An 18,670-nucleotide genomic window follows, 5' to 3' on the forward strand; every position below is an offset into this window, starting at 1 on the left:
AGAAAAAACTAATGAAGTCTAGACTATGTTTAAGAAAATGTTGAGAGAAAATGATAAAACAAAATGTAAAAGTGATTTTAGTTATAGTAACAAAGGTGGCCTTAGCTCCTTATGTAGGCACATGGCCAGTCATTTAAGAAAAATAATAATGATAATCAAACACAAACTAGGTGTGAGCTTTTTGATATTTTTCAATATTCACAAAAAACGAGGCAAGAACTAGCAAAGTATATTATACATATTAAACAACCCTTTTATTAGTTGAAGACCTAGCCTTGAAAAGTATTTACAACAATCCATAAATCTCCAATTCAAAAAAATTTCTAATATACTATCGCAATATATGCTTTAAAATTTTTTATTTATATAAACAACATTTTATTTTTACTTTGCCAATTTCTAATTATGATGAAATTTCATTTACATCTAATATTTGGACTTCAAAATATAATATTAGTTATATTTGTGTCATAGGGCATTTTATTGTTTTTTTTTGGTAAAGGAAATGTTATTGATTTAAGATTTTTAAATAGTTTACATATTGAAAGCAAAATTCTTTCTATTAGTTTTGATTATGCTAGTAATAATGGTTCAACTATAAATATTTTTAAATCTCAATTAAACCATTTTTAAATGAAAAATTATTCCATATTAAATGTGCATATCACATTTTAAATTTGTGTACAATAAGTTTTAAAATAAGAAAACAAGAATATTAGAACTTCTAAAATAAGAAAACAAGAATATAAATATTTATGTAATAAATAAGGGATAAAATATAAAAAAAATTGTATTAGATTTTCAACATAGGTGGAATTCTACATATAGTATGTTAAATGATTGTATTTCATAGTATTAACAATTACAATAATTAATATAATGAAGCTATAATTTATTAAAAAACAGTATTAACAATTACAATATTTATTAATTAATAGTAATTAAATAATTATAGTATTTTATTCATTACCAATATTAACTGTACTTTTAATTAATACATTATTTTTAATAATTATATTCTTATTAATTAATTAAAAGTATTTATTGAAATACTGAATTTATTAAGTATTTTTTTATAAAAATTGTTAATTAATTGAAATACTGAATTTATTAATTAACAGTATTTTTAATTAATACAGTACTTTTAAGAATTACAGTATTTCAATTAATTAACATTATTTATAAAAAAATAATGTATTTAATATTAACAGTATTTTTAATAATTACAGTATTAATAATTAACCATATTTTACAGTATTTTCAATAATTGTAATATTATTAATTAACAATGTTTATTAAAATACTTGATTTATTAAAAAATATTAAATATTATTTTGAAACTGTAAGCAATATAATTAAATTTTAAACTTTAATTAAAAGTAATTATATTTAAATATAATTTAAGCTATAAATAGCAGAAGAGTACATTTAATGAATTAGTCAAGAAGATAACCAAAAATAAAGTATCAATAATATTGTATTTATTAAAAAACAGTATTAACAATTACAGTATTTATTAATTAACAATAATTAAATAGTTACAGTATAATTTAAATTGTATTTTAAATATTATTGAAATTATATTTGAAACTATAAGTAATTTGAAACTTTAATGAAAAGTAGTTATATCTAAATTATTTATTTAAGTATAATTTAAGCTATAAATCACAGAAAATTACATTTAACGAATAGAAATTAGCCAAGAAGATAACCAAAAAATAAAGTACCAATAATTTTGTCATCATTACCAAAAATTATCCAAAACATTACTAACACTGGATTAACATGATTTCCAATAAATATTATAAATTACCAAAAATTAAAAAAATATAACCATTTAAATTACTTTTTGAAAATATATATTAATTATTAATAATCTTCAAGAAGTATTACAATGGAAAATAGAAAAAATATATTTAATATTGTGTATTTTCATTATTTCACTCACTCAATAAAGCCGGTGCATCGTACGGGTCCCACTAGTACTTTTATAATTAACATGGGCGCTGGAAAAGACGAAGACAAAGCTGCGCAAAGGATTAAGGGTGAGACTGTGAGAGACGAACCGGTAAATCCCTCTTTTCGTTCTTCTTCGGTTTTTCGTTCTTCTTCTTATTCATAATGTTCTGTTCGGTAGAGCTCTGCTAGATTAAATATTCTATAGTATATTGAAATTGAACCAAACCCTTGCTGATTCAAACAACCGATTCGGCAGTTTTGTTCTTTTTTTTTCATGACTACGATGCCCTGTTGGGCAGTTATATTTTGCTGCTATTCACAATAAAAAAAAGCCTTACTAGATTAATGTCGCTTCCATCTGAATGAATATTTTGGGCACAACGTATTGAACGTCGGAGGTACTTATTTGCAAACTAATTTGCAATTGTCTTTTGGAGAATATAATCTTTTTTATTTTTTTTTTTCTAACCAATGTTTGGTACCGTTCAGCAATGAGATGACATCGGATGAGTTTCGTTAAGTTTGTTATGTTCAATCAGTAGCCAAATGAGTAAAATGACATTAAATGTGTGTTTTCTTTTTTTTTTTTGTAGTAGTAGTTTATAATTCTTTAGTAAACATGGCCACTATCTCATAATGAAGCTCATTAGGAAGAACATGTCAAGAGCTACTTGAATGTTGTATTAAGCGGTACAAGTAAGAAACTAATTACAGAACAAATTGTAAACAATGTAAAGAAAGTGAAAGGAAACAAGAGGTAGTACTTTAGCAAGACTTGGGTAAGGGGGATATAGGGGTTGGTGGGTTTTGGCCAATGGGAGAAACCAAAATGGGATATTGGTTTAATCAAGGTCAAATAAGAGATGTTTTTAATGAAACTTGATGGGCGGATAGTTTTAGGCATCTGGAACTTGGTGGTGATGTTTGATTTGTTTAAAGGCGTGTCATATGGGTAGAATTAAAGTTTCAGGTTTTTGGCCAATGGGGAAGGCTAGAATGGAATCTTAGTTCGATGAAGGGTCAAATTAGAGAGATTTTGGATGAAATTTAATGGGTGGATATTTTTAAGTTATTTGAGTTCACTAATAGTGTCTGATTGGTATGGAGTAGTCATACAAGCGCAGATTTAAAGCTCCAATTTGGCTAATGAGGAAGACTGGAATGGTATCTTGTCTTGTTAGGGTGTCAAATGGGGAAGATCTTGAGTGAAATTTAGTGGAAGGTATTTTAAGGTGTCTGGGACTTGATGAAAAGGAATGATTTTCAATTAGGTGGGTAGGATGGGTGGCGTGATTACGTAAAGGATTTAAGGCTAAAATTGATTGGCCAATCAAGGGTTTTGAAGTGAAATCTAGGTTTGTTCATGGGTCAAATGAAGGAGCTTTGACATGAGATTTCATAGGATGGTAGATATTAGGTCATTGGTGTGTTGAATGGGACTTGATGAAAAGGAATGATTTTCAATCAGGTGGGTAGGATGGTTGATGTGGTTATATAAAGGTTAAAGGGTTTAAGGCTAAAATTGATTGGCCAATCAAGGGTCTTGAAATGAAATCTGGGTTGGTTCATGGGTCAAATGAAGGAGCTTTGACATGAGATTTTGTAAGATGGTAGATGTTGGGTCATTGGTTTGTTGAATGGGTAGTTTTAGGGTCTCAAAGTATTAACTAATTAGAATTACTAGAATGGAATCTTTATAAAAAAATACTATAATGGAATCTAAGGTGAAGAGGGTGTAAGATATTGGAATTTGGAGCTGAGGTTTGGTATGAAGGGGTATTCTGAGGTTCTATATCAAGTGGTTGGGCCTAATTAGGTGATAAATATGTGCTTGATCAAGGTTGTCAGACTGGAAACTAATGAGAGAAATGATGGAAGATGGATATGGTGGATATGGTAGTCTTTGGGTGTGGGTTGATGTTGGACTTGATTTCAATGTCCTAGTGATAGTGGTATGGTATGATCTGAAGACTTGAAGCCACGTGATGTGAATTTGATCTTTTATTGTCTTTTTTGATCTTGATCTTTGGAAAGGTATGGCATAAGATTTAACGGTTGATCTATGGAGTCTAATTATGAATTTTGGTGTGTAATTGAATTTTGGTTCCTTAGTTTAAATGGTGATGTCTGGTTGATTGATTGGGGGTTAGGGGTATCAAATTTCATTGGTCCTATTGATTAGGGCCATTGGAAGGGAATCATATGAGTCTGGCTAGGGTTCTATTGAATAGGGACATCAAAAGGGAATCAAATGGGTTTAGATGAGTTTTTTAGGCGATTTTTGGGGTTGTTTTTGGAGATTTGAAGAGGGTTTTGAGGATCGGAACTCGGTGTTTTTTAGTAGTTTTCATGGTTTAATTTTGTGTTGTCTCAGTGTTTCATTTTAGGCTTTGAAGGCTGATTTTCAAGGTTTTGCCTGAGCCATTCAAGGTGTATATTTTAGGACAAATGGACTGCATTTTAAGGGGTTTTTGGGTTTTAGTGGCTGGAAGGTTAAATTTGTGTTTTTAGAGAAAGCTAAAGAAATTGGGATTACTAAGCTGATTATTGAAGGTGATTCAAATGTAGTTGTGGGCTGGCTGAAAAAAGGGGAAGGGATCATATGGAGGTTAAGGAATGAATTCAGGAGTTTCAAGCAGATTTCTAAAGACATGATGGTCCAAATAAGGTGGATAAGGAGATCTGCAATCAGTTTGGCTGATGGTCTTGCAAAGCAAGGAGCTCAAAGACAATCTATGTTCTGGGTAATTCTGTAAATAGTGAATAGTTTCTGTTTGGGCTTTGTTTTGTGCCCACAACTCTTTGTTGTATCTCTAGTTTTTAATCTAATGAATCAATTGTGTTGCTGATAAAAAAAGAAGGTTAAATTTGTGTTTTGATGGGGTTTTGAGGCCTAGGGCTAATGGGATCTCTTTGGGGGTTTTGTAACAGGTTTGGTTGGACAGAGGGTAGGCTCAGAGCCTCAGATTAGGTGATGGAGATAGGATAGAGTGGCCAAAATTGAGTAGCTACAAGAAAATGTTGTAATTAGCAAATGTGAGCTCCCACCCCTTTGGATTGTTTATTTTTATAAACTCCATTATTTAACGTACAAATCGTTAGTATGCTAATATTTCTGGAAGTTATTTAATTACTTTTTGAAGTTAATTTTTTGTTGGAGAAATTATATTTGAAGTAGAGAATGAATGAAATGTAATTTGCAATATTAATTGTTTGACTAATGAATATTGTCATGGCTGGCTCCTGGCCTAGTAAGAGGTGCTGTGCCATGGACAATACCAGAATATTTTGATGAGTAGGGGACTAGGGGTGATCATTTCTAGCTTGGCCCACAAATTTTTAGACTTAGTCCTAGGTTTTGTGTCTAGCTCAGCTTGGGGCTGAGCTTGTAATATATGTAATATGTCACCATCACCATAATCCAAGCTTTGTCCTAACTATATGGTGTCAGCTACATGAAACCTATTTTTACCATTATGTTCTGTTCAGTTTCATATCTATTGTTAAATATGAGCCCTTAAATAATTTCTTACTACCTTAATCCATGCCCTTTTTTGGTCTGTCCCCAACTCTTCTAGCCCCTTTAACTTATAATAAATCACTTCTTATGGGTGTTGTAGATAGTTCTCTGTTCCGACCAAACCATCTTAGTTTACTTCTACTCGTTTTATCATCTATTAAAGCTACTCCTAGTTCCTTCAAATGAGTTCATTTTTAACACACACAAACACACACAAGGTGTGACATACATTTTACACACATATTGTATGTGCTAAGCCCAGCCTGGCCCATGAGCACCCATTAGTGAGGTTTCTCTTTGAAAATGTCCTAACCAACGGTGATACAACTTGATCCAAGACTTACTTTCTAAGTTTGAAGAGAGAAATATTTACAAAGTGCAGATGCTAACATTGTTAGGAGACCAAACTAAAATGTAGGATGTGGAGTTTAAGAATTGCTTGCAAAGCCAAAGCTATGTGATTACTAAGGGCTCGCTTGGGAGGGCTTCAGCTTTGATTGAGTTGCTTTCATCGCTGCTAAAACCCACTTCACCAGAAAGCCAATTTCTAGGCTGAATTAAGTCCTATTTAGGACTTCTGGGGTTTTCACCAAACATAGCTTCTAGGTTTTCTATGCGGAGCAGGGTGCACCTGGCAAATCCAGATGCTGCTGCATGAAAGCCCTCCCTAACAGGCACTAAGGGGTGGATAAAATTTGTCCGTGTTCACAAATTGCAAGAAGGTTTCATGCTATGTTTCTATAGAACTTTTCTGGATACATAACTTTTGTAGTCAATTTTGAAAAACCAAAGTCTAGTAATCCCACAATCACTCTTAGGTCATCTGGTCAAGATGTAAGCATGCATCAGAATACTAGCTTTAATGTCCATGGTAACCAAAGAGATTAGGACCAAATAATCTGCATTATGACTTGTTTTAATTCTTTCTAACTTCTTATTGGACTCTACTTAATTTATTTTAATTTGAGTCTCTGTTGTTTTCATAGATTGGATGGAATTACTTGCTTGCTCATTTGTCTTAGTTCCATGCATTAAGGGCTTGGCCTAACTAAAACCATGATTCTGGACTACATGATCTGTAAACCAGAAAAGAACCTGCTGACCTGTAAAGTTTCCCATGCTTGATGATCAGGACTTTGGTTGTGCAACGATGGTGATATTTTGAGTGTTTGTTTCCTGGAAAAATCTATGATGCTGGAAAGACATGATACTGGGAAGTCTTTAATCAATCAAAAGCCCCTGTGAATTTTGATGAAAACCCACCCGATTGGTTACCACTTTCATGATGCTGGTTCATTGGTTATAAGTTTTTCTGGTATCATGTCTTTCCGGCAACATAGTTGAATCCTTGTTTCCTATTTGTTTTTGATGTGTCTCTTTTTTCTAGATTAGAGATTTATTCCTTTCTAGAGCACTTGATTTTTTTTTTAAGACTAGAGAACAATTGGACACAAATTTATAAATAGAAAACTTGCAAATACACTTGTTTTGGGGGTTCTACAACTTGAACATGAAAAACTGCATTTGTTTATAGGAATATACAACCTATACATGCACTAAAAAGGGAAAATCATGCATTAACCTAGAATCAGGAATAAACAAAAAGGAAATAAAAAAGAAAAATAGGAAAAAAAGAAAAACCCTTTGATTTTAATTTGGCCTCAAAATCTGAGTGGAAAATTAAACCAATAATTTTGTTGCATAAGTTGGAGTAGATATAGTAGGTCTTTTAGGTGGCTTTACTTTGTTGTGCAACTTATAATCATAACCAAGGAGTATTTTTTGTGTTTTCTATTATTTTTAAGTTTGGACATGTATGACCTAGTTCATCTGGATGCTCTACTTTGAATTTATTGGAAAGAAAAATCCAATTTGTGTTATTGATAAAAAGGCCAATTGGTGTTTTCATTTCTTTAAACTACTTATTTTAGCTTATGCAAGTGAAATTTTCTACTTTTATTGGGATTGACATATAACATTATATTTGATTTACTCAACAAGTCTTCTTGTATGATATGCTACAACCTCTCAATGGTCAAAAATAAAATGTTAAAACATCCACAAAGAAAGTTTTCCAAGCATGGAAATAACTGTAACCATATATACATTCATAAAAAAAAACTGTAACCATATATAGTTTTTTTTTTTTGATAAATGATAGCATTTTATTAATAAAGAGGGATTACATCAAGATTTAGAAGAGAAACTATCCCAATAGGGACACAAGGTGCGATCCCATTCTACAATGACCCAAATTACAACTGAGCCAAGAACAGTTCAGACTTAAACACCCCCATCTTCGCAAAATAATCAGCCATTCCATTTACAGACCGCCTTTCCCATTTCACAAGAACTGTCATGTCTCTAACTAGCCATTTGAACTTTTTCCTAATAACCATATATAGTTATTCTGGGCAAAGCTGTAATCTGTAGTAATCTGGGTCACTACAATGCTGAAATTCTAAACTCTTGTACTTTAGTCAGTAATTAATGAATTAATAAATGTTTTATTTGCTGATCAAAAAAAAAAAAGAAAAAACTATAACCATATATTTGATGCTGATCATGGTTCAAAGTATTGTTGATATGCATTCTACACAATAATTGTGTATAATGTGATTAAATGAATGAAACACATAGAAAATAAGAGCTTTGGATCAGGCCATCTTTGGGAAGGCTATTTTCTATATGGCCATTTATCCTAAATTGTTGTATTTAGCACATTGGTGACCCTGAAAATTGATTCATATCAGCTGATACACACCAATATGTTGCAGTATTTTGAATCTTGATTATGATCTTGTGATAGACTGATAGTGTATGGGAACGCTGACATTGTTTTTCTTCACTCTGTCCTGTATCTGTATTCTGTAATCACTTGGGGATTCATTTGTTTGTTATAGTTGTTTGATTAGTGGTGCTTCAAATTTCGATCTTTAATCTTATTGGATTTCCCTTTCTTGGATGGTTTGTGCATGATATCCCAATGGAGTTATATGGAATGCTATTAGTTGCTTAAGATTGCTTCACTTGAATACATTGTATTTTTCTAAATGTTTTTCTTGATACTAATATTATTCCATGCAGCTAAATTACATATAGATATTGCTTCAAACTCCAACATATCATATTTACAAGGTTGAAGAACACACACCTGCGTATATAATATCATGGCTAGGTCATTGTCTAATTTACTTGTCAGAGGTGTTACTGGTCTACATGCCGCACATTCTTTGAGAACAGTGGTATGAACATGAACTTTAAGTTATTTTATTTTTTTTGTTTGACTTGTAAATAAAATTTATTGAGGTCTATATGCTGAATTTGAGTTTGTAAATGAAAAAAAAACCTACCACTCAAATAATCTGTTAACATTTTTATTTAGTATTAATATAATTTGGAAAGAGGTAATAGGGAGACTTAAGGTCCATTGAATAACAGAGATAAGAGGCTAATGATATAATCAAAGTACCACACTTGTTATGGTAATACCGAATTTGAGTTTGTAAAAAAGAATCTGCTACCCATAAAAGACTAAAAGAGGGATGGCCATATTAATTAAATCCACTCTTTCCAATCTTCCAATTTACTTTTGTCAGTATTCAAAGTCCTGATGAGAGTTGTGCAAAATGGTGAGAAGATAAGTAGAAATTTCTTGTGGGATTTTAAAAGTAATTATGGTAACAGTCATCTCTTGAGATGGGAGGAGGTGTGTTAATTAAGGGAGGCAGGTGGACTTGGAATAGGAAGGATACGAGAAAGGAGCAAGGCTTTCTTGGGTAAATGACTCTTGAGGTTCCCAAAAGAAAGGGAGGCACTGTGGCATTCAGTTATTCAAGGCATTTACATGGTGGATGCTGAAAAATTTTACTAAGATTGATGATGTCCTACTATGCCATTTATTGGTATTACAAAAAACTGATAATCTCATTAATTTAAATCATGGAGGTAACATTGGATTGTATTGCATTTGATCCAATTGGTTACTGGTGCAGTCTGATCCAATAATATAATATGTTTTTTTGGTATGGTCTACTCCAATCCAATGATCATAATGGATTATCCAAATCCAATTTAATTGGATTGTATCCAATTCAAGTCCAATCCATTGACAGCCCTAGCTCCGTCCCCTTTGGTTTCTTCCCATAGGCTGTGTAACGTTGCTTCCATTCGGCCTTTAATGTTTAACACTTTCATGTTTTATCACTTTTAGTGTTTGATACTTGCTATCTACTTTCTAATATTTGATTCTTTCATATTATATCACCTTTATTTTTTATACTTGCTACTTTAGCATCTTGCCAACTATGCAATAAACCTTAGGAGTTGAAAAGATTAGAAAAGAAATTGTGTCTGTTAAATTGGTGAGCAGAGAATGTATAGATCCAGGAAACACTCATTGTTAATTTATGAAATGAGTGCATTAATGGGACAGAACTAGTGGGTTGCTGATTAAGCTTATAATAACCCAGTCTTTAATGCTTATGCACTGCTTGTTTTTTGACCATTAGCACAACCAGAATAATTTATTATGAGAAAGGAAAAGACTCCAGTGATTATGCTAAGATCTGAACTAGAAAATCAGGATTGGAGAGCTATTATGAAATATGAATGCTTGCTTGCTTAGGCTTGAAATAGACTCATGACTATCATTATAAACTTATAGCACAAACTTCTGTTTTCCAAGTATCCTATTTCTTTTACCTAGATTATGGAGGCAAAATTCATTTCCTAATTTAAACATGTCAAGTAGGTGTCGGGATCTTTATACCAGCATGGCATGAGATATTCAACTACAGATGATTCAGGAAGTCATGAAGATTTCAGACCTACAACCAAAGTTGTGAATTCTGGCCTTTCCACAAAGGACATTGTTGAGCAGGTGTGTTTTTCCTATCAGCTTGTGAAAACTAGTCTTCTACATTGTTTTCTTAGTTAAGCTTGATTAAGATATTACTGCCTGAGGTTCACTCCTTTGCTCGTGGTTCTTGTTTATGGATTATGGCTAGTTTCTAATCTACAGGATGTCAAGGAAAACCCAGTGATGATTTATATGAAAGGGATTCCTGAGGCTCCTCAATGCGGATTCAGCTCACTGGCAGTTAGAGTGCTGAAACAATACAGTAAGTTTCCATGTTCTTGATTTGGATTTACTCTTGTTTTTTCTTCCTTCTTTCTTTCTTTTTTTTTATCATATGCTTGATGATGATAATTATATGCTTGATTTGTACCCCAAACTAATTTTTCCATCCTTAATTTAGTTCATTTTTCAATGGTCTGGCCCAACCCCATCCAACCTGACCTTATTACACAGACTGGGTTTATTATGTGTCCCAATTATTAATAAGGTCAGTTCTGGGTTTGCATCACACATGCACACACACACACACACACACATACACACTCACACACACACTAGCACATGACAAAAATGCCCCCAACATTTTGTTTCTCATGGTGTATCTGTTAGAACTTAATAAAAGATGCCTTATCCATACCTTTCAACACTTATATTGGGATACCATCAGGTCCTAATGCCTTCCTCTTCTTCATCTTGCTTATCACCTCCTTCGCTTCAGTAATTCTAGTTTTATGAAGGTATATGTTATTTTTTGCACTATTTATTAATACCTCCTCTTCTAGCACCCCCTACACGCTCTTCATTTCATAACAAAATTATGAAACTATCCTTTTTTTCATCAGTAAAAATGACAAAATTATCTTACTTCAAAGTGGGTTGCTAATGGGTGCTTTAATGTATATTATGGTTCATAATGGCTATTTTATACTCAGCATTTATTGAATCTTATTACAACAGCTGTTAGCGCTGCTTGTAAAACATTTTGTATTTAGTTATTTACCCTTGCACATGAACATAGTGGAAATCCATAAGATTGGGCTGTCAGGTTGGGGAAAGGGAGGATAGGGGGATGTGGGTTGTGTTCTGTGTAGAACCTGATGAGAAGGGTTATAGAAATGGATGATTTGGGTTATGTTCTGTGTAGCAGCAATTTGGAAACAGCAGCTCACCTATTGCTGCACTATGATTTTTCATATAGGTTATGGTGTAGAATGATGAATCTGTTTTCAGCTAGAGATGTGTTTTCCAGGAGGCATTACAGTTTCCTTGGAGCATGGTATTTGAAGGGTTTGAGTAAGGTGGCAGAGTGGATTGGGGCATCATTCCAGCAGCAATTTCTTTTTTATTATTTTTTTGGTCTGTGTGGAGAATGAGAAAATGCCCGAATCTTTGAAGCAAAACAGGTTTCTGTGGATGAGGTTTTTAAGAAGCATGCTGGATATGCTTCATAGGTGGATGACAAATTCAAAGTTTTTCAAAAGGAAGCCATACAATACTTTTTTTTTTTTTCTGATAAGGATAATAATCTTTTTGTAAATCATAGTTGAGTTTTTTGATTATGTCTATTATATGATTATATACCCTTTATTCAGATTTTCTTCGTGAAGGTAAAATAAAATTTATTAAAAGGAATAAGAGATTACAAGAAAGATGACCAGAAGTCACTTGAGAGGAAAAAAAACCCTCCAATACACCCCTTAACTCCACCACACCCTTCTACAATCACTGCAAACAACAAACTTTCTCCATTAAAGAAACTTGAGAGAACCACCCAACCTCAGACAACTTAACAAATATATTTCAGATTCTCATTGTACAGGGAATTTCTTGTACTTTTTTGATAAATTTAATTTAGAGAATCTTCTCATCCAGGGCAAAGGGAGGTTTAGGGATAACGGATAAGATCAGTGAAAAATGTCAACTCAGCCTTGCTAGGGAAATGGCTGTGGAGATTTAATGAGCTTTCTGACAGTTTGCGGAGAAGATTAGTTATAGCAAAGTATGGTTCTAGTAGCAGGGAGTGGGAGACAGAAGAGGTAAGATCCCCCTATGGATGTTCAGTTTGGAAGGCTATCCAGAGAATTTGTCCTCAGTTCTTGAAGGGCATAAAATATGAAGTGGGAACTGGGAAGTGGCCATAGGGTACTTTTTTGGGAGGATTACTGGTGTGGATATGGCCCCCTAAGGACCTTATTCCCTGATCTGTTTGAGATAGTTGTAAATAAGGATGCATCAGTGGCTGATTATATGGAGAGGCAAAATGGTCATTTTACCTGGAACCCTCTGTTCAGGAGGAATATGAACGACTGGGAAGTGGAGTCTTTGGTCAACTTGCTGCAGATTTTGTATGATGCCAAGATCCTAGGAACAGGGGAGGACAAAAGGAAATGGTTGTATGAGAAATCAAGTTCCTTCTCAGTGAAGTCCTTTTTTAGCTGTCTATCAAGGGAGGATACCTCTCACTTTTCGAGTAACAGGATCTGGATCAGGCCTGTACCTTCAAAGTTAGCTTTCTTTGTTTGGTCTGTAGTGCTGGATAAGATTCTAATCAAGGAGAATTTAGCCAGAAGGGGCTTAGAAGTGGAAGATCTGGACTGCTCATTATGTAATGGTAGTGTGGAGAATACTAGCCATTTGTTACTGCACTGTGACTTCACTTACTGGGTTTGGACAAGACTGGTAGAACTTTTTGGAGTTAAATTGTGCTTCCTGGCGGATGTGAAGGGTTTCCTAGAGGCTTGGTTCTTAGGAGGATTCAGCAAGGCTGGAAAAGTAGCTTGGAGTATTCTCCCCTGTACTGTTTTCTGGGCAGTATGGGGTGAAAGAAATAATAGAATTTTTGAAAGGAGGCAGAAATCAAAAGAAGAGGTGCTCAACAGGATTATGGGGATGGTGTTTTTGTGGCTGACAAATCATCCACTTTTTAAAACTAGACACACTTGTTCTTTTATTGAGCCTGATTTCCTTTTTGTAAGAAGCTTATAGTGTTTTTTGGTTGCTTTGGAGGCTGGCTTTTCTGAGTTTTTGCTGTCTATTCCGCTGTACAGTTTCTCATTGTACAGTGGCCCTTTGTATTTTGGCCTTTTGTTATTAATGAAATACTTTACCTTACAGATTAAAAAAAAAAGAGTGATAGTACCATAATTTATTTCCCAGATTCATAACTTGGTGGTCTCATGTTTCTGAGTTCTTTTTTTTTTATCAGCGAAAGGATTTCATATTAATGATTAAAACTTAATACAACTGTTGGAATATTCCAACACCCTTTGGTAACAAAGTTTAGAAGTTTGCCTAGAAAAGACTGGGCCTGTCAACTCCTGCTACCCCATTTGCAGATCTTCTCACCCAGCTGAAGTTTTAATTTAGTTGCTGTGCAATAACATCAATTTCCCTAGAAGCATGTCTATATTTCCAAGGTGCTGCTTTGAGTTGCTTTGTCCAATGAATTACTAGTTGTGAGTCACCTTCAACTTCCAAATCTCTGAGACCAAGCTGTTGTGTTAATCTCAAACCTTGTAGAAGTGCCAGGATTTCTGCTTTGATTGAATCTCCTAAGCCAACTGGACCTGAATACATCACTACCACTAAATCTTGATGATCCCTAATCACTCCCCCAAGGCCTGCTCTTCCTGGGTTGCCCATAGAGCTACTATCAAAGTTCAGTTTCAGTTTATTTACAGCTGGGGGCTTCTTATCCATTATCACTTCCTCAATGTGTTTACCTGTTTGTACTACTTCAGACCAAGTTCTAATAAGTAATAATGTCATTGACTGAAAAAACTTGGAATGGCTCCAATATTTTTACCCAGTGTGCAGCTCTCACTAAGATAGCTTCCACTAGTTCCTCCTTAGACCTGTTCTTCTCATTGAAGATTCTATTGTTCCTTTCTTCCCATATTGTCCAAACCAATGCATCTTGTACTGTCCTCCACATGACCTTTTCTCTCTTTTCCTTATGCCTCAGGAAGTTGGGGTTGAATAAGTTCACCACTTCTTGTGAGGGGACCCATCTGCAACCAAAGAGAGCAGAAATATTCCTAAATGCAAATCACAAGAGGACAGGAGATTAATAAATGTTTCTGGTTCTTTTTTCAATTTCTTTCTTTGTATAGATCTCCCCCCCTTTCTTTCTCTTGGGGGGTGGGGGTGGGGGGCACTTTCCAGTGTAATTTGATTCAAAGTCTACCGACACTAATGAATTTATTGCACTGGGTATTGCTCACAGATGTTCCTTTAAGTGCCAGAAACATTTTGGAAGATCTTGAATTGAAGAATGCTGTAAAAGCCTTCAGGTAAATCAATTATGTTTCTGCATAGATTCATCTACAGAACCATTTTTCTTTAGCAAATTGTCTTCGCTATCATTAACAGATTAAAAGTTATTGTAAAAGCCTTCAGGTAAGTCAATTATGTTTCTGCATAGATTCATCTACAGAACCTTTTTTCTTTAGGAAGTTGTCTTTGCTATCATTAGCCGATTGAAGGTTATTTGTCCCATCTTTTTTTTTGACAAAGGTAATGTATTAAGAAACTAAAAAGAGAGGTATACAAGGCATATAGATGAGCAGAAACGAAGAGAACCTCAAAGAGAGACAAGTCAGACAACACCTAATACCAAAGACTATGCAACAACTATAAAAGGGGCCTAGACCTGAACCTACAAAGAATTGGGACTAGGCCCTTCAGAACAACCAAGCGAAAAGAACAGAAGCAAGTAAAAGCAAGAATTGAACATAAACCCTGCAAACAAAGTGATAGACAAGCCTCAAACTTTAATCACAGCCAAAACAATCAAGAGTGGACAGCCAAGACTATAGGGGTGAGCATGGGTTGATCTTGGTTCGGTTTGGTTCCATGGAACTGGACCGAACCAACTCATGCTCACCTCGGTTCCAGGTTTTTGGAACCGGAACCTACCCTCTGAAGGTCGGTTCCAAGGTGGGTTCTGGTCTTGGCAGTTCCGGGGTCTACCCGTGGAACCTGTTCTTTCTTTACTCTCCCCCTTCAAGAAAAAAAAAATGAAACATGTCCTTCAAAAACTTGATTTTCAATAATGATAATATATAGTTTAAAACTTATATTATCTTTATTGATTAAATTGAATAATCTAATATGCAAATTATCATAATATATTAATACATGGTTGAAAATTTGCCATTATAATTTAAATTTTGTAAATATTGCCTGCCTTTTACATTATTTATTATACACATACAAATATTAGAATGAAAACAAATGATCAAATCACTTAAGTAACTCGATGGTCAATTGAGACCATGGCTTTTATAACCATGAGTGCTTGGGCTCAAATCTTCACACCCTTAAAAATACTTTGGGATTTATTTCAAAGCAAGGTCGTTTCCAAGGCCGGTTCCACCAAGGCCAACCAAGGCCAGTTCATCAGGTCGGTTTGGGTAGGGTAAACCTCTAGACCCTGGAACCGACCCCCACTGAGGTCGGTTCCAAGAATTTGGAGCCAGACCTTACCCTGTAAAGACCGGGTCGGGTTGGTTCAAGGCTGGTTTGAGGTCGGTTCCATTTGGTTCTGGGTAGAACCTACCCATTTTCTCACCCCTACAAGACTATCTACTGAGCAGTTGAGAGGAACAGCCTGAAATAACACTATCCAAATCCAAATCAGGTTTTGAGTTAGAACTGCAAGCCAGATTGTGTGAACCAGACTTCATGGCTGAGCATTCCATAGCTCTGAACCAATTGCATATTTGAGCCTCCTAACCATCTGCTAAAGACACCCCAAGAAATTTTCCAAAAATCATTGCCTGCTCCCCACACTACTATGAACAGTTTTGAACTAGTCTTGGAATCTCATCCTTTGGCCTCGGGTTTTCTACATGGCCAGCCACAGGCTCAGCCTGGTTTTCAGTCCCAAAAGAGTGGGAAGTGGTCTGAGAACTGGGCAACAGCAATTCCCCAACACCTACCTCAGAGGAGCCATGGTCCTTGAGCTCTGTGACTGTGGTCAAGGCACCTTTCTTTCTGATAACCTGGGCCTGTCTTGAAGGCGCCCCCCCTGCCCGTAGGCATCGTACTGCATTTAAGCCTGTTGTTCCAAATGCTATTCACAGGAACCAAGCCTTGAGATTGCAGAGAAACCAAAGACTTCAATCTGGGCAGCAGTACAAGCGGATAGGGACTAACTGTTGGTTGCACCAACGGGTTGAAATTGGTAACGGATTGTGACCTGTGGGCTGCCTCATCTGCCTCACTTGAAAGGAATTCTCAAGAGGCGCCTGTTCAGAAACTGAACATTATGCCCAATTTGCAGTGAACAGATGAGAGGGAAATGGGAGAGCTTCGAGCTTGTTCAACCCCCCAGTTACCAGAGAGCCAAAGCTATCAGCCTCAACCTCCATTGAAGTATGACGTCCATTGATGAAACTAAATGCAACTTGGTTAATGATAAAAAAAAAGAAAAGAAAAAAAAAGAGATGCTACCTGTTCATACTGGTTGAAAGGTAAATGCTTTTTCTTGGGCCAAGTTGCCCTTGTATCACCAACGGAAGAAAATGTTACACTTAATAATCCCATGTATTGAATTAAGAATTAAGATGCATCATTAGGCTGTATTGTGATTTTAGGCATCCATGGTGGTGGACACAGTCCATGATGCTAGTATTGCCCAAGGAAAAAAAGTAGATGAAAGTATGAATTCTTTGAAGTAGGGATTGCAAATTCCAGAGTTTCAGAAAATTCAAGGTCAGATTGGAAATTCGTCTAGTTTCAACTGTTCAGAGAATAAATTATCTGACAAATCCCATCTATTGTGCATCATAAGATCAAAAGTTTTACATGTAGTGCTTGTTTTAATTGTGCAATTCGGAAATCTGTCCCTGCAGCCATTGGCCTACATTTCCACAGATATTTATTAAGGGGGAGTTTATTGGAGGATCAGATATTATTCTCAACATGCATCAGGTAAAGATCCTACATCAAATGTGTATTGACCTAAATTGGTTTCTATTTGGTTGCTCTAATTTCCTTGTCCATCCAATGCAGTCTGGGGAGCTGAAGGAAAAGCTCAAGGATATTTCTGTTGACAATTAAGAGTCAGGTGAAAGCTATTACAACTGACGATAAGAGTCTAGGGGGCACTTGGGATCTGCTGCTCGCCACGCTATGTGGGCTCTCTAGGGGGGGGGGGGGGTGCATGGATCTTTTATAATTTCCTTTTCATATTTGTCCACCTTATTTGGCAGCACTCTATTGTAAGAGAAGTGATTTCTTAAAAGTTCACAGAACTCAATAAATAGACTTGGGCTGCTTAGATTTTCTTTTATAAAAGGCTAAAAGCATTAAGCATGGTTATGTTCAACGCATTGGTGACAAAAATGAGTTATAGTCTAGATCCAAGTCCACCCCATTTGGTAATTGTGTAAACTAAGATTCTTTAAGAAGTTTTTGTTTAAAAAAATTCTGGATAGGCCCCTTCTATTCTATTATAATCCTGGAAACCCAAGCTTTACTCCAGATGGAGGGACACTGACCTCAAAATTTTATTATCCATTATCAAACGGAAAATGAGAATGAAACAGAGTTCAAAAAATCATTAAAAATACCACCACTAGGAACATGTAAACCAATTGTATCTTCAAAAAATAAGCCTTCCAATTCGAGGAGCCATAACAGCATGGTTCAAAATATTGATATGGCCGATACCCCAAATCTCATTTTTCTTTGTTTTTTTTTTGGGCATATCGGCCTGTATCGAACCTCATTTCTCTTTGTTTTTTAGGTTTTATAAAACCTGGTTCAGAGGGGTTGGTTTAAGGCCTGTCTATCCCCTGAACCGAATTAAACCCTAAAACACCCCTTGTAAGGGTGTTTCGGGAAGCCTCTGATACGATGCGCATCGGCCGATATTGGCCCATAACAAATCGAAATTTTGAACCTTGCATAACAACTTGAGCAAAAAAAAGATCTGGTGGCTCAATGTTAAAATTAGGGTTAATTACCTTTGTATATCTTATACATTGGACTGTTTAGAACCGTTAAGGCGTTAACAGCACATTCTAAAAAAATCATAATGCCAAATTTACCCCTAAATCTTCAAAACCTTCTGCTCATTCCCGGGGGTGTTCAGGTCTCTGACGATGAACTCTGATGCTGGCTTGGGCAGATCGTTCTCTAAAACAGACTTAAACAAAATTGATGACGGCATATCGACAAAGGCTCTCCCTTCGGAGTCTGGCATGGCCAAGAACAGTAGATTGTTACTCGTTGCTCTCCACCCTGTTTTGCTCTCTACCCTATGTTAGTAGCTTGCCCTTAGGCTGCGTTTGGTTGCAGTGCAATTTTATTTGCACTAGCAC

General features: G+C 35.2%; 1 protein-coding gene across 2 annotated transcripts; it reads left to right on the top strand.

Annotated features, from left to right (window-relative positions):
* Positions 1 to 1,930: 1,930 nt before the first annotated feature.
* On the top strand, positions 1,931 to 17,658 carry GRX4 (glutaredoxin 4). 2 transcript variants are annotated; one of them, XM_010260145.2, is made up of 7 exons: positions 1,931 to 2,068; positions 8,567 to 8,724; positions 10,233 to 10,361; positions 10,503 to 10,602; positions 14,566 to 14,632; positions 17,198 to 17,276; positions 17,358 to 17,658. In XM_010260145.2, exons 2-7 carry the CDS (start codon positions 8,650 to 8,652, stop codon positions 17,403 to 17,405), a joined length of 498 nt encoding a protein of 165 aa, XP_010258447.1. In that variant the 5' UTR covers positions 1,931 to 2,068; positions 8,567 to 8,649; the 3' UTR covers positions 17,406 to 17,658. The 2 variants fall into 2 exon arrangements, with proteins under 2 accessions (XP_010258447.1, XP_088748463.1); XM_088892337.1 differs by lacking the exon at positions 1,931 to 2,068 and adding an exon at positions 2,201 to 2,357.
* The last annotated feature ends 1,012 nt before the right edge of the window (positions 17,659 to 18,670 follow it).

Source organism: Nelumbo nucifera, chromosome 7 (genome assembly GCF_055504915.1).
Source record: "Nelumbo nucifera cultivar China Antique chromosome 7, China Antique-T2T, whole genome shotgun sequence".
In the NCBI taxonomy this organism is placed as follows: Eukaryota; Viridiplantae; Streptophyta; class Magnoliopsida; order Proteales; family Nelumbonaceae; genus Nelumbo; species Nelumbo nucifera.